Below are 25618 nucleotides of genomic sequence, written 5' to 3'. Positions count from 1 at the left end.
TATAAAATAAGGAACCAAACACGCTATATAAGATATTAACTAACAATATCCATGGCAGTATTGTCTAGAGACTGCAATAAACCATTTAGAGTCCAATAAAGTTTCCATGGCCCTGCGATCCAGTAGCCGACCCTGCCATTGGCCCCTGGGGCTGGGACAGGCCAGGCAAAAACGCAAAAGGCAAAAAACAAAAACGAAAAAAAAAAAACAATACCTAAATGGAAACAAGCAACTGCCAAAAACCGGTAGTGACTAACCCTCGAACAGGCGACCGACTCGACCAACACCAACAACTGATAAGAAGAGACATGCGGGCGAGCAGTCAGATGAAGTGGGACAGAAATACATGCCTCTGGCCGATCAATGGGAGTGGAAGAGAGACGACTGGATGGAGACAGAAATCGAGGCGTGGCTTCAAGTGAAGCAAGGTGACTCTGGGGGTTGGAGGCTCCGAGCTATGCGGGACCAGTAATCAGTCACGATTTAGTTAGCGCGCAGGCAACGTCGTTGGTTGCCGTTTGTCGGAATAGTCGGTGGAACGAAAAATAGACGAACAAAACGAACGTGTCGAAGAGTGAGGAATAGAGCGAAAGAAAAGTGTTGATAAACAGTGGCCAAGTGTATGAGAATATATTGAATATCGCGAAATATGATGGACGTAGGCACAATGTATGGCAATCATCCGCATCATACGCATCATCATCATACTTATGATGGCTATGTGGGAGCAGCAACTGGCAGCAATAGTAGCAGCTCCTCCAACTATCAGCAATATCAGATGCAACAACAGCAGCAGCAGCAGCAACAGCAGCAACAACAACAGCATCAGCAACATCATCAGCAGCAGCAGCAGCAGTTGCAACAGCAATATGTCTATGACAGCAGTTCGCCCTCGAGTGTTGTTGGCTACTATGGCCAGCAATCGGCACAAACTCCCCCTCAGCAGCAGCAGCAGCAACACCAGCAACAGCAGCAATTAGCTGCATATCCGCATTCCCATTTGTTCAGCCCAAGTGCAGCTGAGTATGGTATAACCACTACAGCAGCAACAGCTAACTCAGGCAACCCAGGAACTCCCATGCATCCCACTTCATCACATTCACCAGCGGACTCGTATTATGAAACGGATTCGGTGCATTCATATTATGCCACAGCGGCAGTGGCAACTGTGCCACCGCCCACCAACAATTCTCCACTTACAGCCGCAAATGCCAATCCCCAACAGCAGCTTCAGCAACAACAACAACAGCAGCAAGCACATGGTATGGATTCACATGCACCCATTATCAGCTCCGAGAATGGAATGATGTATACTAATCTGGATTGCCTATATCCTACTGCTGCCGCTGCTGCTGCAGCCCAGAATCATGCCTCCTCCAATCATTTGTATGAAGAGAAATACGCTGCCGTCTTGCATGCTGGCTATGCCCCTGGCCTAATCTTAGATGACCCTCAGGATCCCTCGATGATGCCGCAGGCCAATCAGCAGCAAATGTGGCATCACCATCATCATCATCAGCAAATGGCTGGCTATGCCTTGGATTCAGCTATTGCCTTGGATACATTTCACATGCATCATCATGGTCTAACCCCACATGGTCACCATCAGTTGGTAAATGCCAGCAATTCACAGCAACAGCTCCAGCAGCAACAACAACAGCAGCAATCGCTTCAGACTCAAGCCCAAAACCAATCGCCAGCTCAACAGCATTCGGTCTCGCCCAATGGTGTCAATTCCAGTGTCAATCGCCAATCACGTGGCGGAGTCATCTCTCCGGGCAGCTCCACATCATCCTCCACAGCCTCCGCCTCCAATGGCATTCAACATTCAGCGAATTCACAATCAAAATCGCCAAATCATACACCCAATATCCCAACATACAAATGGATGCAACTCAAACGGAATGTTCCCAAGCCCCAAGGTAAGAACATAAACTTGATCTGATCGAATAGAATCTTCTAAATCTTCAAAGAAGTCCATTTTGAATCCACTAACAGTAGATAGGGAACTCAAAACTGAAATATAAAGTGAAAATCTTACACTAGCCCGAAATGTGGAAAGGTTCCTTTAAACTAAGATTTCTGAATACATTTTGAATAAGAACTTCGAATCTGCAATTGGAGCATGAAACTCGCTTTCAAGTTGCCAAATTGGTTTTCCTTCCCAGCTTGGATTTAAGAACCAAAAAGTTTTACAAATCTCACAATTCGTTGGGAATGAAAATCTTTGCAAATTGGATCTCAATTTGAAATACATTCTTCGACTCCAACTGCTAAATATACAAGGCAAAAAAAGGCCTTTATCCTTTAATATGGACATACACTATCATTTAGTCGAAGAAACCAAATATCATCAAAGTTTAGTTCCAATCATAGTTTTTTAAGCCCTTCGATAGGTATTTCTTTACTTGGCTAATCAGGGCTGTAAACATGAGGATACTTGCCCCCTAAAGTATGCAAGAGGAAGCTCAGAATGGAATATACTGTAGATCGAGTGTTCATTATTTATTGAGACTTTTTCAGTTACAATGCAAATGAAAAGTTCGAAATTTGTTGAAAACATTTCCATCACATTTCATTCTTTAAGGGGCAAAGTTCCCCCATATTTAGATGTTGTTCCTAAAATGAATGAATTAATTACTTTGGCTTTTAAATACTCTTTTAAACTACTCGTCCGATGCATCGCGATGGCTGGCACCGGTTTTTCGGACCACCTATAAAGACAATTTATCTATGAATTTTAGCCAATTACCACATTTAAGTTTTCACCTTAGAAGCGAAATATATTCATAGATCACAGCTAATAAAAATGTATATATTTAGCCCGATACATTCACATACATGTATGTGTGTGTGTGTGAGTGTGTGTATATGAAGGGTAAAAACAAAAACAAAATATACAAAATTCCAAATCATAAAACGATGACTTTCAAAATTGATTGACAGTCGAGATACACGACGAACAGCCACAACAAGAGCCAGGAGAGTTAACAGTCAGTCAGCAGTCGAGAAACGGAGAGGGCCAAGTCGATACAGAGGCGCTGGCAGAGACGGGGGCGGGGATGGGGACGAAGATGGAGACAGAAGAGACGTCCAACCGAGGGCATGTCACCTAAAAATAAGAATGTCTCTTCAAATGCCAAAGATTTTTCGCTTGACTCTCATAATTTTTTTTTTTTTTTGCCTTTCCTTCCTCACATCTCATTTAGCATTCACCCTTTCTCCTCGTGCTTCTCGCTTTGCTTTGGCATATTTCTTTGCATATTTCAGATAATTTTGTCAATGCCTGTGCAGTCAGTCAGGTTGTCACTTGTCACGATGCCGAGGCATATATATATATATATATAATATTTTGGAATTAGCCAGCTAAGAAAATGCCTCCAAGTGACACGCAAAACCAAATTTTTGAAAACAAGTAATTGCATATATGGCGATTCGAGTTTAATCATTTAATTGAGATTTATAAATTTGCATATCATTAAATGCGAGTTTATTGGGAAGGTCAAGACAATTATAACTTAAATTGCTTCTAAACTGTGAAAAATTTAATTTTTATATTTTTAACTTTCCATTCATGGCGTTAAAACAATTTCAATTTCAGAGAGTTAAAGAATCTCATAATTTTCATAAACATAAATCGGAATCGTTGAAAAGGTTTAAGTTCCGGCTCAAAGTCCGTTTGGAGACCGTTAGCCAAGTTAACACTGTATTTATATAGTTTAATATAGAATTGATTAAAGTTTTTTATCTTAATTAGTATCACTTGATATTTGGTCGGAAAAGGAAATAAAGGATCTGTAATTCTGACACAGAAAGGTAAACTTCGTATTTTCATATACAATTTTGATTCCATTCCATTCATAAGGACTTATCTTAATTTAGTAAATCTTGAATGCTTCGATTAATATCACAAATGCAAAATTGTCGAGTTTCTGGCCGTGAGTGAGGGGGCAAACCTGTTGGCCACTTTACAAGTGGTTATAATGCACTTTACCTGTTACTTCGACTTCCTTGGCCGACTCCACTTGAAGTTTCAATCAGATATGAAGTTTTGAGAGGCAGGCGCGCTTCAAGCTCAAGCAGCACACGTAATCCCTTTGCTCTACACTCAATAATCATACAAATATTTGCTTATTAATGCTGAAAAGTGTCATTTACATGCATCGTTTTCAATTAAACGACGCCACAGAATGGGTGCGGGCAGTCCCAAAGAAGAAAGACCAGAGACCCAAAGATGACGCGTGTGTGTGCCACAAGTGGAAGGAGGTAGATGGGTGAGATGGGTAGATGGAGATGAAGAAATCGAAACGGGCGCCTTAAACGACGACGAAGGCATAAGGCGACCGCAAGTCAAACAAACAATTAAAGAAGAGGAAAAAAAAAGAAAAAAAAACACTGAAAAGAAAAGAAGGAAAATATCAAAAGAAATGCAGTTCCACTACACAGAATGCAGCTCCTCCAGCTCCGATCTGGAAGTCAAGTTGGCTGTCAGAAAAAATGATTATTTAAATAAGAGAAGTTCTTGTTTGAGCTTGGCTGCAACCGAAACTGTCACGGAACTTGGTATGGGATCTGGAGTCTTCGACTCGCAGTTGAATTCGAAGTTGGACTTCGAGTTTGAGTTGGAGTTGAAGCTGGAGTTGGAGACTTACTATAGAGCACTGACTGAGAACCTCTCGCACATGCTCGCCTCCATCTGTCATGTCATCCATTTTTCAGAGCCAGCCAGCGAGAACCCAGGGAAACAGCATAATCAGCAATCACGGTTATAAATGGTAGCATTCGACATATTGGCATTCACACACAGGAGAGGTACACACGCACACACTGTCACACAGCCACTCAAATAAGTCTCTGGACTGCTGCACTCAAAAAGCTTCAACTCTAATGTGTTAATCAGCATTTTTCAATAACCAGAACACGAATAGGCCACTCGTCATAAGGGAGGGAGGTCGAAGTGAAGTGGGAGATCTCCAGGAGCAGCAGGCAGCAAAACCCAGTTTGATTTCATTCTCATAGCAATTTGCTCGACAGATAAAGATTAATTGAAATTTCTAGTGGGATTTGTCAGCCATAGGAACCAAAGAAATATATTTGCTTAAGAATTTTGTCTACCGACAATCGGACAGCAAAATTTATGATTTGGCAAAACAAAAGTTGGTAGCACAAAAACCAGTTTAAGAAATAGATTTTAGATAACTTGAAAATTGAATAGAACTGAAGTTTATCAATTCAATTATAGATAACAACGTCTACTAAAATAGGAATATAAAATTGGAAAACGATTAGCTAAACGTGCTGAAAACAAATGAAAACTTATCCATCATTGATTTTAATTTTCATGTCAGATATGCAAGTTTAGTTTATTTTTATACATTTCCAAGGCGGGAAATACATTTATGACCATTTAATATATATTCTAGCAAAAAGACAGACCTGTGGAAGTAAGAATGGAAGATCCAGCGAGTGCCTTCTTTTCAGTCGTCTAGTGTTGGTTGATAGCCGGGTTACTTATGTACATGACCTTCAAGCCTTTAACCGTATCCCTCGCTCAGCCTGCGGATTTCATCCATTGAGTATGGAATGTGTAGGTCTCTATGCAGGACGGGGGAGCATTTACTATTCGCCGCAGTGTCTTGTTTCGAAATCGCTGAAGGATTTCAATATTTGATAGGGATGCGATGCCCTAGAACTGGATGCAGTATGTCCACACGAGCTCTATGATGTTCTTACATATATAAAAGGAGCTTGTTTGAAGTACTCAGCTATGTATGTCCCATCAGCCAGTACGCTGATGGGCCTTCTAGTTCTGTCGCCTAGCCATAGTCTGTCCCAAATATTTGACAGTGTTAATAACAAGGATCGTGAGAAAATAACCAAATAAATGCCATTCCTTAAAAAGTTACAAGTCCTTAAAGTTTCCTATGAACTTCACTTCATCCTAAATGTCTTGAGTGTGTGTTTTGAGAGTGACAAATATATAAAATTCATACTTAAAATATGAATGTGAGCTTAATTAATATTAATGTTCGATGTTAACAATGTGATTTATATTCGTGTAATACATTCTGATGTCAATAGTCCTGTTGACAGGCGAATCGGAAAAGCAATTTTGTACGGAAAATAATGTATCTAAAGTCCATCTATTGGCAGAACTTCAAATAAAAGAGCACCAATTTAGCTAAAATAGTACACATACTAAAAAATAGCATGAGTTACATCTTGTAGATAGTTTCGGCCCACGAGTGCTACAATTTTCCATTCCATACTATAGATTTATAAAGAGTTTCTGAGTCGTTTCTTAACTCTTGACATCCCGCTGGTAAACACCTTTCTAACTAAAGGATCTTTCAGATATCCAATCGCCCGACGGTAATAAAAGTCAAATGAAACTACTGCGAAGTGGGTCAATGAAGCATCACAGGGAATGAGAATATCGAACTCAAAGAAGACTATACATGACCCGTTCGTCGTTTCTTGGGAATTTGTTTGTATTTATCATAACTTTGAACCTCTTTAAGAAAAGCATAGGAAATAATTTCAAAATCGACTCGCCAGAGTGTTCTTATAGACCAAAATCACTGAAAGTTACCACTTTTTTTAAATTTAAGTCCTTTTTAGGAGATATAATACTTATCGGACCTCCCTCGCAACTCATATTTGATTTAGGAGAGTGATACTCAAAGAGTTAAAAGTAAAATCTTGATTAAATATTAAATTATCTTAATTGAGGGTCAACATTTGTAAGAAGTCTGCTTTAAAAATACTTCTGTATGTACTTTTTCTTATATTTATGGTCCATAAATTTTAATTAATAGACAATCGCTAGCAATTCATTCCATCTAGTCTAATCTTCCATCTGTCTCCCATTAATATGGCAAATGTTGGCACCTCCTTTACATCGCAATGGTGTGACTGCCATAAAAGAGACCCTAAATCAAATGGCTTCTCGTAATATCAACATTTTATGAACCTTGTTTGTGGTTTAACAATTTAATTAATACTCGAATTCTCCGTTCGTGTTTTATTGTTTTTTAAACGATCAACCACTTTGTCGCAGCATTTCCCCTCCGAGCCAAAAGGAAAACCAAAAATGGAAAAGAGAAATGAGCGTTTGTTTCCCTAAACACGCAAACACTATGAAAATATGAAATATGACTAGAGTTCGGGGAATTAGCATATTCGTCGTGAAATGTGTTGGTAAGTGGGAAGAATGTTTCGTTTTTTTTGGCTAAAATAAAATGCAAAAGGTGTTAGTTTTAGTGGCCCAGTGGCGAGGGGGAGGGGGGCAAATGGAGCTAAAAGGGGATAAAGAGAAGGCCCAGTGGATGGGGACAGGGTTTGCCTGCGCTCAACATTTATTTGATGTGATGTTTTGATATTTCTTGACACCAACACGCAAAGCCAAAGCGCCGAATGTCCAACACAATGAAACCGAAATGAATTAATTACGTGCATTTCAAAACAACAGCAACAGAATGAGAGAGAAATGTATGAAAAACAGAAAAAACAAACCCGAAAAAAGGAAAAAGAACAGGCAGACTATTTAAACGAAATGATATTGGTGGATAGAAAAGTGACCACCAGGAATTTGAGATAAGATCAAACCAAAAATGAACCGAACCCAGACTAAAGCCAGACCCGTACGCCCCCTCCAAGAAAAAAAACAGTCCGCTTGTCTGTCACCGTCATCATCAGGTCGCGCTCAGTGAGGTTCAGTTCTGTTGGGTCAGCCAGTCAGCCATTCAGTCAGTCAGTCAGCCATTCAGTCAGTCAGTCAGTCAGTCAGCCAGTTTGGGCCAAAACAGAAAGAGAAAAATGTGCGGCATGTGTCGTGACAAATTTTGTTCGCTCGCGCGCGCTGAGTTAACATTTTTGAAAGCGTGTTATTAAATTTCTATAATTTTTTTCCTTCTCGTTTTTGTCCAATACCCAAAGGGGTCAAAGTTTGAGATGGTCACGTGACACGACCCGTGGCATATCTAAAAACCTTCTATCAGACATCAAAGACTATAACTATACTTTCCCTAAAGTTTTCATTTTAAAAAATGAATGTGGCAATCCGCAAATGGCTCAAAATTCTTAAGAAATTGTCAAAACCTTTTCATTGTGAACCTTTTGAAAAGAGATCACGTTGTCATCTCTAAGGTTCAAGTTGAACTTTTATTTTGAAACCTTCCCTAACTGTCTCTGCTGTTCATTAGATTCAATCATTGAATCGATTTGTTAACTGATAAACTTAACCGAAAAAGAAATACCTACTTACATTAATTACCCTGTTAAGTGGACTTCAGACTTAAACTTGTCAAAGAGTTCAGTTCTCTGTCTGGGTCTCGGATCCCTCTCCTTCTCCGTCTCCTTCTCTGTCGCAACACACCTCAAATGTCACTTTTCATAAAGTTCGTATCGGACACAAGAAGCACATTAACCAAAATCATTTCAAACTGCTCCCAAAGAGAACAACGAAATCCATTTTCAATGGTCAACCACCAAAATATTGCTAAAGGATATTCTCTATGGGGGATGAGGGATGGGATGCCACACACTCTCCCTTTCTGGCAATTTCACTTGGTCTTTTGGCATTATGTAATATTAGCCAAGTTGTGAGTTGTTTGCCTTTTTGTCTCTTTTCGGACATTTCGTGTAAACAAGCGGCCAAAATTGAGGATATGGATATCTTATCTCGTGTTTGCATTCAGCCAAGGTTCTCAGTTCCATTTCTTTGACAGAATTGACATTTCTCAGTCTTAATACTTTTCAAGTGTATAATTTAGTAAATTATATAAGTATATCAAGTTACGTGCCATGGGCCAACACACACACAGAGACAAAGCCCTGCAGTATGATAAAAATGGTTTAATATCTTTTGCACAACGTCATGTCGTTGAATTCGTGTCTTTCCTTTCTGATAAGGAATAATGTCGAGTCTTATATACACTAGGTATAGGTATATTTATTGGAGTTGCTATTAGTTGGGGGAGGTTTCTTTATAATGAAAATGAAAATTTATCAGTTTACATATTTATCTAATTAAAAGTAAGCAAAATATTTGAAGCTCTCTCTCTCTTTATTTCGTTTTAAATTGTTTTGTGACTAACGACATTGGGATCTTTTAGTTTTTTTTTTTTTGGTTTTTGTATTTCTATTTTGCAACAAATATAATCAAAAAGACTTATAACAATCTGTTTATACTAATTTTGATACAAATGAGAGCTTAGTACCTCAATAAGAGAACAAATTAATATCTGACAATCTCTTTGTCCCACATGTACTAGGCTGATTTGGATACACAGTGGCGAGCACATGTGACTTTGAGTGACTGTAAAACTCACAATAATAATGCCTTGATCGATCCCGAATTTTCAACGAAGATCCACTAATAATATATAAAACGGAAAACAAAACATTTTATTCATTATCTCCTGCTTAGCTCAAATTATCCATAAAAAACTCAAAAATGAGCATGTATCCACTTGAGCACGTTTCGATAGTTTTTCGATTTTTTCATCAAAAGCAACCGAAGAAGGGAATTCCCGGAAATTCTAGAACTGCCAATGCTTAAGGTATTGCTTTGCAATAAAATCATCGAGTTTTAAGTACACCAAAAGCTGTAATTTTCCCTGTGAACGATTCAATCTAGTCAAGCTGCAAAATGAAGAAAATTAGAAAATTCTTTCTTTGGAATTACTTTTGACAAACATGATTAGTTTATTACATTTTTAATTATACAAGTTAAAAACAGTATCCAAGCGACTTCCTTTTATTTGAATAACCCAGTTAAGATAATGTGGGGACATTTGCGTGCATCTGAAAGTAAATTGTGATAAGTTTTCTATAAGAAATTTGATTGTTGTTGTCAAAGTTAATATACAAGAGAAATGTATGCCGAGAGGTACATAGTTATTCCAATTAACATAAGAAATGCTTAAGATCATATAATTTGATCAATTTCTGTCATTTTAAACCTTTGAAAGAGCTTGTCAATATGGCTAAAAAGGCTTTGTTAAGTACTCTAAAATTGTAATGCCTTATCACAACTTTAACTCCAAGATTAATTATTATAAAGGTTAGCACACGCGTTTCTCCTGCACACCGACCAATTATGATGCAGCAAGACGAGACGCAATACCAGAAACTGCTGAATGAGTTCCGGGTAGTATACCCGCCCTTAATAACCCTATGAAGTACTTTGTGACCTTTTTTAATCCACACTATTCACTTGTTCTATAATTGACTTTCTATATCTAGAGTAATAACTTCTACTAATTAACTACCCAATATTAACTGCCAATCACATAGCATAAACACTTTTCTATTCACCTTTGTAACCAACCCATTTCTGCTGACTTCACCAGAAGAGTGACATACTCTCAATATCGGCTATAGTACTATCAATAGACATTGATCAATCAAATCAAAGCTTCTGTGTAATTACTTTCATGGTAAACTAATGGGTAAAGAAAGAGTTTTATGTGTCATCTCCCATGTGTATCCGAAGGATCATCATATGATAGACTCATAGCTGGCTCCCGAGTAGGGACCTGACTCGCTATCTTGACTCAGGCTACGTACTTAAGACTCGTAACTTATATAAAAGGTATGAAAATGTTAATTATAATACCTTTTTCTGCTGCAATTTGGGTATGTTTGGGTATGATTTTATGGACTAAAAGCTCTTATGCTCATTACAGACCGTTTTTGATTACATCTCCCTTGCAACCACTTAAACTTTTCAGAAATATTCAAATATGATTCAAAACTTTAATCTCTAAGAATATTAATTTAATATCTTGTAGTTTCTGGCGTTAGTTTAAATGATTAAGAATCGTGTTCAATTGATCAGATATCCTAACTTATGGAATTTGTCACTAGCCTTCTTAAAGTACATTGGAATTCGAGTCTTTGAGTTCCATTTAGCAGAGTTTAATATTCAACAACTTCGTAAGGAGTAACTGAGGTTATTCCAGTTGCCTTTAATTTAAGTACGTTTATATTGTCGCCATTTTATTTTATTGATTTCTAATCCAAATGCCAATTACAATTTGTGAATGTCTTTGGGTTTTTCGTTGACTTGCAATAATTTGTGTGATATGAATGGACTTGGACAATTGATTTGTAGATTGCTTTTAAGTTAAATTTCTTGATAATTGCTAAACTCAAGTAGTTAGCAGTTGATAAGGAGGGGCACGTTGGACGGGTCAGTGAAATGGCTTTGATTTAGTTATTTTTATAATTCAAAGAAAGTGTTTCCTAGATAGACGAACTATTAATAGAACTGACTAACTAATATTCCATATACCAAATATTTGAGAAATAGTTGCTCAAGTGGTTTAATTTTGAACACAGAGAGAGAGAGAGAGATAGAGTGAGAGGGAGACGCAAAATGGGGTGGAGGGTGAGTGTGGCAAGAGTGAGAGTGAGGCACAGCTGCCTGTGTTAATTCAATTCAATGGCAGGCAAAAAAAAAAAAGAAGTAAAATCTTAATTCGAATAATACATTCTGACAACATGACGGATCACCAACGAAAATGCACGGCCAGACACACACACACACACGCTCTCACACACACACAGATGTTCATAGTTTCCCTTTTGTTAGAGTTCTGCATGTTTTTTTCAATGGATGTGTGTAAATAAGGGTGTTCAAGAAAAAATGGCTACCAAATGCCAAAAGAAGAAATAGAAAGAAAGAAATTTATATATACATATAATAAAAATGTGGGTTGACATGTATATAAACCCACTCACTCACACATACATATGTAGCACATACTATGTATGGTATATGGCGTGCCAATGGGCTGACAGTCAACACTTTTCGAGCTCCACTTGACATTTTCATGTCGATGTCTTCACTCCACCCTTCAGCTACTCTTCCTTCTTTAACCCCCACCTACTTCGGGCCCAAAATGTCTTTTGACAATTTAATTCAATTAATGCCTTATACAATGAAAATTGACACACACACACACTCATACACAACTCTATATGTATATGTATGTATGATATAAGTATTTGCAAATTAAAATGTCAACAAAACAAATTTGTACGAAATAAGCAACAAGAAGAACCAGAGATCGTCTTCTTGGTCCTTTAAAGCATTCTTCTCCTCCGTTTTGTGTAGATTCAACAATGATGCTAGCTAATGTCATCATCAATCTTCTTGCCAGAGCCAGTGGAAAACTGTCTGCGGAAAAATGAGTAGGAAAAAAAAGAGTGTCGCTTCAATATTCTAAGCCCCCTCCTTTCGCAATTTATCCCTCTCCCCCGCCACTCTCAACATCTCTCTCTCTCTCTCTCTCTGTTGACTAGGCCTCAAGTTTTCGTACGTCTTTTCGTTTTTCATTAGACAAATTAACAAAAATTTTAACGGCAGGCGACAAGTGGCATTAGGCAAACTGCCATTTTGACTTGTGTTTACATGAGATAATTTTTCGCTTTTTTTTTTTTTGAATATACGCTAATAAATCATTCCTCAATGTGTACCTTACCTTCAATTTCATGTTGGTTCGCTTTTGCTCCAAAAATTTGAAGCCAATAATTTGTCCTTGGATTTGGACTGTCAACGCCAAATGTGTTTTAACGGGTTTTAAGTAGGTATTTGGGCCTAATGAAATTTTCAGTTCAAAGTTCTTTTTTCAATACCATGAATCATTCGAATTCGAAGGCATCTATTTATATTAATTTATATGAAATGTTTAAACTAAAGAAACACTTCAGCCAAGTTTATAGTTCTTTGGTCTGTTCAATTCTGTTGCCTTTGAAATTATCTTCTTCTTGGAGACTGAGTTCGAGTCAGCTTTAATGTTAGGTTTGACGTAATAAAAACTGTTTAAAGACTTCATAATATGTGTTAAATACTTTAATTTATATACATATTTAACAATTAAGTTCACGAAACTTTAAACAACTGCAGAGGAAAGGGCCACTCCATTTATTTTTAAAGCTTTTCCAAACAGAATATTTCAAAAAAGCCCTTGATCTCTTATGTAATTCTCAATACAAGTATAACTAAAATTAAATTTGTATGAAATAAGTCTGAATTTGGCATTTTTAATTATGTTAAAATATTAAATTTTCTTCTATAGAGCAATTGCAGATCAAGAGCTATGAAATGGAGTAACTTTGCCCCCTAAAGTATGCAAAAGCCTTTCAAGATCTGTATTTTTGAAACATATAAGGAAAGTGTTGAATATCCTGTGAATAAACATAAACATAATCAAACTTTATAGATTATTTTTAAGTCACATAGTAAAGAAACCATTTTAAGACTTGTTGAAAATAGTAAACCTTGCTCCATCCTATTGCATACTTTAGGGGCAAAGTTCTCTGATTTCTTAGCCCTAGATCCGCCTATGATCATTACACATTGGTGAAAATTTCTATCAAATTCAAATTCACTAATTTGATATATGTATTAAACTTTGTGGAATCCAAAATTGTTTAAGCGAGTATTTCTCTAAGTAATTTTTAAAGTGATAGTTAACTTTTTATCAGTTTGAGTTCATTGAAATCATTAATCATAGATCTAACTAAAGTCAGCTTTCCTTTTACATTGTAATTTCTATCAATTTATAATAATTTCAATTAATTATATTCCTGTTAACAGGCAAACAAAAACTTTTGAATGACATTATTGAGTTGAGAACTTAATTCTATATTTAACTGTCTTTTTTAAACTGAATACTATAGCCAAAAGTACTTACATCCATCAATTAAATAAATGGTAAATCAAAGCAAATTTCAAGTTGTTCATGCTAATACCAGCTGGTCACTAGAATGTCCACTTTAAATCCCTCACTGCCCCCCTTGGGTGGGTGAGTGAGTGAGTGAGTGACCGAACATTAATTGTTATCAAAGTAGAAAGACCAAACTATATATATGTATGTGTTGTTGTAGCCAAGGGACAACACACAATAATGATAAAAGCCAAAATAACAAGCAACAACAAACCTCAAATTGACAGCATTCGTTTAAGGTTTTATCTGGTCGCTTTTGCTGCTGTTTGCGGTAGGAGAACTTGAAAATGAAATCACCTTCACATATATCCGAGACAATTGTCGAGCTCTTTTTTACGATTTTTTTGTTGCTTTTTCTTTCTGACTGAGGAGAAGGCGGCATCTCTGTTTGATTTGCAGATCAATTGCTAAATGCGTGAGCTTTTGTGGAGAGTTTTGTGTCGATTCAAAGAGCACCGCTCGATCCGCTAGACAAATGTGGAGAATACAAGTACCTATCATAGAGACCTGGCCAGTTAACCAGTTTCAGTTTTCTGTCTTTTGTCTTTCAAAAGACAACCATAAATAATCCAAAAACTATTTAACGACTACTGTTTATTTCGTTTCATTACAACAAAATTCCATTTGCCTATATGTAATTGATCCGAATTGGATTGAAATCGTTCAAGTACAAATTCTGCATTTGACCTAATGAGATAAAGGGATCTCAGGTTGACATTAAACTTGTGACTTACTTAATTACTCGCTTAATCAATTACCTTTAGCTAGCTCTGTTACTCACTCCCATTTCATAGGGTACATGCAAGTCAACACTAGAAATTGACTGGGTTACCTTTTGATTGTGAGTCATCGTGGGGGCCACATTGATATCTCGAGCATTGCTGGCGATATTATCATTTCATTTCTATTATAGAGGCGCCACAAGCACTTTACATAGATCCCCTCCAAAGCGTCTCCGGATGGCATTACAGCATTACGGGCCACTGGCCAGTGGCTCGTTTTGGCACTTAACTGGTGCGGACAGTGTCCGTTTTATGAATATCTACGTCGTCTGGCAGGCTGACTGGGCTCAATTGATAATATTATTTAATTCGAGTGCAAATAGAAAATTATATTTCAATTAAAAGCAAATTGTTTTAATTGTTGATTAAATACTCACAAATAATAATAAAACGCAAACACAAAAAAAAGAGTCAAACGAAACGTCATGTGGCAAAAAGTTACCCAAATTAACAACGAGGCCTTAATCTGTGGGTAATAAAAGTGCATAAAGGTAGTCACGACGATCGCTGACGATTTGATTGATCACCAAAAAGGCGATAATAATTTATGGCAAATGACGAGAAACGTTTTAGTGCTTAATTTGGCCCAACTATCTAAGTGGGTTGCCCATTCAAAATATTGAATAAAACAACGACAACAATGTATAATTTCCGCAACATTACTCTATTTATGGCATCGGCCCGACATACTAACTAAATTATCTTGTAAATTTGTTTTGAAATATCTATAAAAAACGGGAATGAAGCCGAAGCTTATATACTCTGTAGTGCGAGGCATTTTAAAATCGTTAATTCCTTTGATAAATATCCTTGAATATTTCGTATCTCAATTATTTGTGAAATTTGCACCTTCAATAAGATTTCTATATTTTTCTAAAGAGTTTTTTAAGGTAGGTATTATATATTTCATCGCTCTTTTTTAATAGCAGATATTTGTAATAGTGGTACGATCCGACAAATGGTCCAACTTAATCCTAATAAGGCAGTAAAATGCCTAAATACCAAATTTCATTCTAGTAAATTTATAAAATTAAGGGCGTGAAGTTAATACCATATTGTTTTAGCTTCTCACACTGATCTGAAATATATATATTTCGTGTCCTCCGCTGCGTTACAAAAAGAATCGTTTAAAAAATATTTAAGTCAATGATAGTTTTTGATAGTTATGATGGCTCTTATGGACCTTCTCAGACCTTTCAGAATTCAATTTCCATGATAATATATTGTTTGTTTACCAAAAAGAATAAAAACAAATCGAGACTTGCCTTTATCTGCAAAATATGAGTATGAATAATTAAAGTAATTTGGGTTATTTTAAAATGAGTTTATTCATCGATTAATAAAACGAAAAGAATACAGTCAAAGTATATTTTCAGCATGTTAACACAGTTTGAAAAGAATAGAGTAACATGGAGCCTGCAATAGGTATTCCGGGATAGCTCGGCGATACATTTCTGATCTGATCACATCTCAAGTCCACATGATGGCATTTCTTCTTACTTGATGGGTTGGCAGTTATCTATAAAACTCAGGACCAATCTAAGAAGTCGATTCAAGAACAATTTTTGACATTTTGGACGGTACTTCAAGGTCTCTGGGGAATAACTCAGTTCTATTCGAAGGCTGATTCAGAGATGAGCCTATTTTTGTACAACTTCCAAAGAAGGACGAAGAATGTCTATGGTCTACCAATACGATATTAACCTGACTATTAAAGAAAAGTTTTAATTTGTCTCTTTATATTCTCAATATTTTTATTGGCTTTATCAAATATAATTTGACAAAAGAAAACTTCAATAAAAATAAGACTTTTCGTCCATAGTTTTAGGCCGAATATTTCATTAAAAATCTACGATTTGTCTCACTGAAGGACTTAGGTTATAAATATATATCCTTCTGCTAGTTTCTTAGTAGCTTTCTTCATTATTCTTATAGGTTTGTAGGTTTTTCACTTAATGTTTAATGACTGAAAACAAAACTTGGTCGATTTAGGGAACTTTATATATACACATAATATATCTTACGATGGCGTTATTTTCGATCATCAATCGAAATATTTGTTTGCTGCAATGCTGCATTTCCGTTTGTATCTAGTAAAACGGAAATGAGTTTTTCACGACTTTTCCTTCTCTTTTGTGCTATTTGCATATGTAATGCCCAATTCTACAGTATCTGCTTATTGTTTATTTGTATGTATCCAGGTACAACTATTTTAGTGATTATTTTTGTTTGGTTTTTTTGTTTTTTGTCCACTTCTCTTATCTGTCGTTTGATTCTCTACTCGGCTACTGGAATTCAATGTGAAGCGTAATCGGTAGCCAAAATGTTGCTATTAAGATAACGTAAATATGTGCATATCTGTGTAAATATTTGAATTTAGTATATAATTTTATGACAACAACACCGTAGAATACATCTGTGAGTGTGCCTGTATGTGTGTGTGTGTGTGTGTGTAAGTCAAATAAAAGAAAGATGTTTGATAAAAAAAACCTTTGATTATATTGAAACTTCTTCCGTCTAGAGGGGGGTAAAGAGAGCAACAGACAGCTAACAAAACTTAAAGTAAGTGTGGCGCCATTTGAGACATTTTCCATATCTAAGGAAAACCCATAGACCATAGACCATACACACACACACACACACAGATACACACAACCCTTTTTCACCGCTATTTCATGTGTGTGACTAATAAGCCACGGGATGTCTACGGGGCTTAGAAAATACTTTCAATTAAACATGGATACATTTTGTGTTTTGTTGTGTTTTTGTGATTTTTGTTTCTCTGTGGATTTTTTCATGATTTCTGTACATATGAGAACTCTGTGTTTTATGCATTTCATTTCTGAAATATGCATCATTGCATGACATGTGGAAAGAGTGAGTTCAAGTTGACAAGCAGCCAATAAAACTGACAGCATGAATGGACATGGGATACGGATTTCTGGTGGAGATTTCTTTGGCATTTACATTCGGATTATGAAATTTTAGTCAAGTCACAGTCAATAGAAATGGGACAGAAGAGATTGCCCTCCCTCCCTTCCTCGCTGTGTGTGTTTGTGCGGGGGAGGAGGAGAAAAGTGTTGACTGTTCTTAATTAGCAAGGAAAACCCCTCATTGTGTGTCCGATGCGGGGGAAAAAAGGGTTAAACTCAGTTTTTCCACAAGTCAATTAGTTGACTGACCTCTGGCCATTCTTTTTTTCTCCCACATCATTCGTTGACCATATTAATTATATTCCAGAGAAACTGAACAGATGGCAAATTGAAATATATACGGATAGCTAGATTCTAGATTGCAAGATATTAGACAGAAAGCAAATCAAAGTTCTATATCGAACTGACCAGAGAGTTAATAGAATTCGCTGAGAGGTATTAAGGAAAGTGTCAGATCTAAAAAGTCATAAGCATTCTAAATAGTTAATCATAACCAGAGGGTCGAGCTATGTTTAAATGCGCTTCTGATACTTTTGCCTTCTTCTAACAGGGTCAAAGCGAAAAAGGTCGAATTTCGTCCAAACAACGGCCTACACACTTAAACTGGAATTTCTGACTGATAGTTCCATTGGGAGCTTTTAAAGGTACTCCATTCGATCTTCATGAAATTTGGCACAGTCAGTTGAGAAGTTTTTGTCAGTGTTTTAGACCAATCGTTCCTAGGGCAGCACAGAGGTCCTATATGTCAAAGTCCGAGATAGATGCCTGCAGGATATCGAAGCTTACATCCGAAATTTCAGTATTGCAGCTATAATGGTCTACGAGAAGTTTGCGTTGAGCGAGACAGACGGATGAACATTGCAATATGAACTCGTTTTGTCTCCTGATTAGTCTGTATATATATATTGTATATGTATGTATATATTTGTCGAAGATTGAATTAGGCATTTCTAGGAATTTGCATTATGTGCTTCTATTAAGGCAAATCGATCAGTGTTGAGTAATGAATGACATGACTGATGTATAACTGTGTAACACTAGAAATGTGCTGTCGTTGAGTGTGGCTCAGTGTACGGTTGAGAAAATTCAGCCTCTATTACTCCTGAAATCCAACCTGAACGCACGTCGCGACTCGCTGCACAATTTTAGTGACAAATGGAAGCCAATAATGGAAACAACGATTCAGGAATCCCTGAAACGTCCAGTTCGCCGACATATGTATATAATCTTTATATATTAGTGTTCAGTTTTTGTATGCAAAGCCGATGGGAGTTGAATATCATCCTATAAATGAAAGGAAATCGTTGGAGATCGACATTTGCCAAGTGGCTATTGCTCTCTGTTGTTCCAAGTGACTACTCACTCGGACAGGACAATGTAGCCTCCAACAGCTGATGCAACTTTCTTTATACATCAGGAAAGGGCGGGAGAAAGCGCAATAATCGCACTCTCGGTGATTGATTGGGTAAAAAGGGGGTTCCCCGCGGTTTAACTTTTGTTTACAAACCTTATGTAGGGAAAGCCTTTTTTACAACATCTGAAACGTCAGAAATTACAATCTTTTACTAAAATATTGTCAAAAAATCATTAAGTCTGAGCTTTTTTAATCATTTTTTAATTAGACTTAAGATCTATCTCAGTATTTCTTAGCGACTTCTCCTTAGGCCTCGATTTACATGTATGATTCACTCCACAAATGTTGCATATGTACAGGAACAAATAGTAATTAAGATTAATTTAAAATCTTAAGTACAAGGACCTTATTTAATTAATATTTTTTCTCTTTCTTGCTTTGTCTTTTTATTTAATTTGTTTGCACTTTAAAATTTATAATCTTCTGCATGGTATTCCGTTTCAAACGAAATCTTGACAACTTAAAAACTATGAGAAGGATAATATTATAATATAAGGATAATAAGATAACCCGATAGTCGAAATCATAGTGTTACATATATTCAATGTTTATGAAATCAATTTTGTTTAGTTAATTGTAAAACATTCGAAAAGTATTGTAGTTAAAGATAATTTCCATTCACTTTTCTCACGAGAATTTGTGTTAAAGATATGCAAAAGTCAACAACGGGCAACTGCATTAAACCTGCAATTGTAATTAACGCCAGTTTACCGATCTTATCATATTACATTGAGTTTAAGTTGGCGCCCTGTTCCATCCAACCCCCTCACTCTCGCCGGCCCACCCCGAATCCTCCCTCTCTCAATGGCAATTGTTGTTACTTTTGCTGCTGCTGCTGCTGCTGCTGTTGTTGTCTCTGGTGCAACTTTGTGTGTGTTTGTGTTTGTGTTAGTGTTTACATTGATTGTCAACAGTGTCACTTAAGCGCCATGGTGCCAAGCCGCCGCAGTAGCAGTCGCAGCCGCTTAACACCCCCGCTCTTTGCTGCTGGTAAGGGCAAACAAACGTATGGCCTTGCCTTGTCTGTGAACAGGGTGAATCAGGGATAAAATTGAAGAAGAAGCACCAAACCAAAATGCACAAGTAACTGTAGATTTCGTATGTCTCTGTCGAACGGGACGACTCGCCGGCAATGCGTTGCTTTGCGTTGCGTTTCGTTGCGTTGCGTTTACGTTCATTCAAGTGGAAGCGATCCCCCGATAATGCTCTCTAAAACTAATATTACAAAGTTGATATCGTTTGGCGCCGGACAAAAGCGACAGTGCCGCCAACTGGCCGCGACACGTTTGACAACCCAAAGCGACACCAGAAGCAACCGGCAGCAGCAGCAACAGCAGCCGCCAGCAGCAGCAAACAGAGTCAAACCCGGGCAAAGGTGGAGCTGCCACTTACCGCTACCAGAAAATCCGACCATGGCACAGTGGGAAGAAATGTAAGAGTTATGGTACGACATTTCACATGTTGAATTAGTCTCATCAGCAAACTATTAGTTGTTGCTGCCTTTGATATCCAAAATAAGGGTCAAGGGCTCAACATAGCTAAAATTCTCATTTTGACCAATTTTTATAATTTATAAGCCTCTTTTTTTAGCATTGCCAGAAAATATTTAAAATTTCTAGTTATCTTAAACTATAACACAGAGTTCGTCCTACAGAAGTATTATCTACTTAGAAGAAAGAAAGAATAATTTGACAAAACCCCTATAAATAAGGCTGATAAAGCTTTCCGACAAACAGAAATCCTACGATGCCTTTTTTAGTCTTAAACTCAATCCATCAATTCATTGACTGACTTTCACTGACTATCGATTCAAACAATATGTAAGTCCAAGTCTACAAAAGTCGCTTAATTTAGTCTAAGCGTTTTAACTGTCATTTCCTGATTTTAGTCTGTTGATCCCAAATCTGCATACATTTTTATCACATCAGCTCTAGTTATTGAGATCACGAAGAATTTTGATAATTAAGTGAATAACTTGAAAACCGTAAAGCCGCTTTTCATTTCTTATTGGATTAGATAGAGGAGAGAGAGTCCTAAATATCCTGTGAGACAAAAACGCCATAAATAAAATTAAAAGAACTTAAAATCTCATTTTCTATTTCAAACTTTCTCAGTTTGATGCCATTTTATTACTTCGTATACGAAGTTATATGTCTGTTGATCATAACTGGCTTATTTAATATAGATCTATTTGGCTTACGCTTTGCATATGCTTGCCCCACTGTGCTTGAGGATTGGTAACAGTCGCATATTGATAACTCTGCAATGAATGAGTCGTGTTTTTTGTTTTTGGTTTTGTTTGTCTATTTGCTGGCAACACCACACACTCACACACTCGCACACACACAGCGATCGCATAATCCTTGGGCTTGTTTTCCTAGACATTCCTGTGTGCATTACGATAGGGAAAAATCGGGTTTACTTCAGCATCGACGTCTTGGAACTTATCGCCGAGGAAACGGGCCACTAAATAAAGAAAAGCCAACCACAAAAGGTAAAGGTGTAACCGGGGGCTACCGTGTGCGGACTGCCAACTGGAAACCATCTGCGTTAGTTGTAAAACATTTCTAAATTTTTATTTTATGTCGTAAATTCATCATTCATTCGTAGGACTTTTGATTTATGGCCTGTGTTTACGTGAAATGGCTAAACGCAAATCGATAACTAAATGTCGAGTAGATCGGCACCTTTTTTCAGTAATCACCGGAGAAACAAATCCACTCGAGTTTCAAACTTATTGCTACTTAATGCTTATTAATATGAATATGAACTTTTAATATAGATTTATGATGATGTTAAAAGCTTTTTTATCATCAAGCGGGAAAATGAGGAAACTCACACACACACATAAGCAAGCAGAAGTTCTTTCTTTTCCCCTCAAAAAGAGAAAAGTCACCAAAAGTCACACCCAAGAAAATTATTGTTTAGAAAACCACAAAAAGAAAATCTATCTGCTAAAAACCCGTTGTCAGGATAATCCCAATGTTTGCCAAACAAACTGTTTAGGTCCTTCTATTGAAAAGAAGACGAAGGCAAGGGAACAGAAAATTAAAATAAGTAAAATGAAGCAAGTAAGTCGACTCGTCGACTTGGGTATACCATACACCTGGTGAAACAAATATTTCAAATTTCGAAGACCAAATGTATGTCTATTAAATTGTTTTTACATGTCTTATACTATGTGCTATCTCGCTCACTCTACAAACACACGAGCACTCTAGCGCCGCTACTAGCCAACGGCCAATTCTGGCCTTGTGGACCGCGTAGTAAAATACGTTCATACGCATATTTTACATGTTTCTAGTCCGATTTCAATAAAATTTGATAGTTTGGTAGAAATAGATAAGATAAATTAGTCTGCCAAATTTAAATGCGATAGTCAAAAAACTAAAGGAGGAAATCGTTTTTTTCTAAATTATGGAGGCGGAAGTGGGCGTGGCAAAATGTGAAAATATCTAAATTCTCTGCGCATACTATGCCAGTATACATACTAAATTTGGTGACTTTAGCTTTGTTAGTTTTTGATAAAATCAGTTTTGTTTAATTTACGGGGGCGGAAGTGGGCGTGGCAAAATGTTTAAATAGCCAATATCTGCGCGTCTATTAAGCTAGTCTACATACTAAATTTGATGTCGGTAGCTATCATAGTTTTTAAGGAAATTACTTTTATGTAAATTCCGGGGGCGGAAGGGGGCGTGGCAAAAAGTTTAAACAATTAGTTTCTGCGCGCTAACTAACCGAGCATATAAACCAAATTTGATGTCTCTAGCTATTATACTTTTTAAGAAAAACAGTTTTGTGTGATTCCTGGGGGCGTAAGGGGGCGTGGCAAAAAGTTTGAACAGTTAATTTCTGCGCACTAACTAATCGGGTATACAAACTAAATTTGATGTCTCTAGCTGTCATACTTTTTAAGAAAAACAGTTTTATGTGATTCCTGGGGGCGTAAGGGGGCGTGGCCGAAATTCCAATTAATGCTGAACATGTGCATACTACACGAGTATACATACCAAATTTGGTGGCTCTAGCTCTTATAGTCTCCGAGATCTGCGTGTTCATACAGACGGACGGGCGGACGGACGGACGGACGGACGGACGGACGGACGGACGGACGGACGGACGGACGGACGGACAGACGGACATGGCTAGATCGACTAGGCTGTTGATCCTGATCAAGAATATATATACTTTATAGGGTCGGAGAAGCTTCCTTCTGCCTGTTACATACATTTTGGCGACTTTAATATACCATTTCACCCTATGGGTGTATGGTATAAAAAGAGAAGAGATTATTTTCATCATCATCGGATTTTAGCCACGGGGCGCATGTCAAATTATTGAATAAAGTGCAAAATCACGCAAAAGTCAAACCCAAAGATCCGAGAGGTTCCCTCGCACACACACTCGCACACACAAACACACACACACTGATTAACTGCGACAGCTAGAGATCAACGCCAAGAAATACCCACAACATGATGATTTCCACTTATTTCTGTATCTCTTCCCTTTCTATTGCCTTCTTTGCAGCCACAAAACTACCTGCCAACAACAACAACAACAATAACAACAACAACATGAGCTCAACAATGCACGATTATCAAATGAATGGCCAGTTGGACATGTGCCGCAGCGTAGGAGGACTCGGAGGCGGAGTTGGTGCATCAGGCCCTGCGGCAGGCCCTGGCCTACCCATCCCAAATTCCCTGATGCTTGCCACAAATCCATCCGCCGGTGGCAATGTCTCCAATGGCCTGACCGTGGGTCTCACCCATGTCGGCGGAAACGGCGGTTTAAGCAGCTGCAGTTTATCAACCACCAACAATTCGGGTCGTACAAATTTCACCAATAAGCAGTTGACGGAACTGGAAAAGGAATTCCACTTCAATCGCTATTTAACCCGTGCAAGGCGCATCGAAATTGCCAATACATTGCAATTGAATGAGACACAGGTGGGTCTGCTTAATAAATATGTCACTTATATTCCTATAATAACCCTTAAAAGGAGCCTAATAGAGCCTCTAAAATCAGGCAGAGCCATCAACAGAATCTTTCACATAGAAAAAGTTTCAAAAACATCTGAATTTCACATTTATTATTAAGACAAAATAAACAAAGTCAAATCCGCATCGAGTCCTTGTCGATATTTACGTGATTTACCATAAAAAAGGAGTCTACTTAAAGGGTATTTTTTCATTCTTAACAACGCTTTTGAGCTACGGAACAATGGAAATCATCTTTCATTCGTTCAAAGTGCCATAATTTAAAGAACTTATTATCATCATCACCGACTATAAACAAGATTTAACTAAATAAGAACTGAGAACTAAATAAGAACGATAAAGTTTAACTATTATATGGATCATTTCTAGGCAATGTATTTTTGTTTTGATCCAATAATAGTTATGGAAATCGATTTCTTTATTATTTCATTGCTCTATACAAACTGAATACAATTTAAATGAGAAAACTTTGGCTTGATTTGTTTGGATTTTTATTAAAAATCTGTTAATAAGCCAAAAATAAGATAAATTCTAGTATTTTTAATGCAATTTCAAAATTTATGGACTGATCTTTACGGCTTAGGAAATGCAGTAAATTTCAAAGAATAAGAATTTATCATCATTTAGGTAGATAGAAGTATAAATAGATGAAGAAAGTAAGAAATATTCCCAGACTCCCTCCCTGGTGGCATTCAGTTAGCTAGTTTAAGGTTAAATGACATTATGACTAAGCGTAGTCAAAACAACTAATTATAAGTAACTTTAAGTTCAATTCACCTAACCTAACTCAATCTTACCCAACAAAGGAAAGTTATAAGATTAATTTATGGTCCTTAATATCTAATTTATTACATACATAACTAAACCTGGTTATTTAATTCTTTAGGTTAAAATCTGGTTTCAAAATCGTCGCATGAAGCAAAAGAAGCGTGTCAAAGAGGGTCTCATTCCAGCGGATTTGCTCAGCCAACAACATAATGTTGCTCCGGTGATTAGTGAAAAGCAGACGCAACAGCAACAGCAGCAGCAGCAACAACAAGCCGAGCTGCAACTGAAGACAGCAACAAACGACATGGCCAATACTGATATGAGCACATCGGCAATACCAATAGCGACAACAGCAACATCAACGGCGCCAGCAGCAACATCAGCAATAACCAAACAAAGTTGAACTAATCCTGTGGGCCTGTTTATTCCTTCTTTTGGGTTTTCTTCTCTTTTTTATTGTTGCTATTGTTATTAAGTTTTTATTTGCTGTTGTTGCTACATTTTTATGCCAATCTGTTCTCGTAGCTGTTGTTGTTATTGTTAAAGCAGTTTGTTGTGATAAATTAAATAAAAGATGCGAACTAATTGAAATGAAAGCAAAATGCTAAACAAAATATATCATACCTATGTATGTCCATATATGTATATGGCCAACTGAACAATAAAAGAAATCGCACATTTCGATAGAAATGCTAGTTGAATCGAGGTGCCATATGTATGTAGTTTGTGTAAAACCATCTAGGGGCTGTAAATACTTAAATTAAACATGAGAAAATTACTTAATCTAATAAATAAAACTAACTTAACTAAAACTAAACTCAGGGTTTTTTCATAATATTTTCTAAAATGAAACAACAAAACGTTATAATACCTTCAAAATAAACGAAATCAAAAATCAAGAAAACAAAACAAAACAAAAACCATTGACACCACAATAAACAATGAAATATGTAAATTTTGTAGAATAATTGAATATTTA

At 36.9% G+C, this 25618-nt stretch overlaps 1 protein-coding gene across 1 annotated transcript; it reads left to right on the top strand.

The window, feature by feature from the left end:
* The first annotated feature begins 505 nt into the window (after positions 1-505).
* On the top strand, positions 506-25073 carry lab (labial). The gene is made up of 3 exons (XM_068298248.1): positions 506-1922; positions 23399-23820; positions 24758-25073. Exons 1-3 carry the CDS (start codon positions 650-652, stop codon positions 25040-25042), a joined length of 1980 nt encoding a protein of 659 aa, XP_068154349.1. The 5' UTR covers positions 506-649; the 3' UTR covers positions 25043-25073.
* The last annotated feature ends 545 nt before the right edge of the window (positions 25074-25618 follow it).

This window comes from Drosophila tropicalis, unplaced genomic scaffold (assembly GCF_018151085.1).
Source record: "Drosophila tropicalis isolate 14030-0801.00 unplaced genomic scaffold, ASM1815108v1 contig_859, whole genome shotgun sequence".
Classification (NCBI taxonomy): Eukaryota; Metazoa; Arthropoda; class Insecta; order Diptera; family Drosophilidae; genus Drosophila; species Drosophila tropicalis.
Note: the sequence above shows the minus strand (reverse complement) of the source record. Positions and strands in the feature narration are given on the sequence as shown.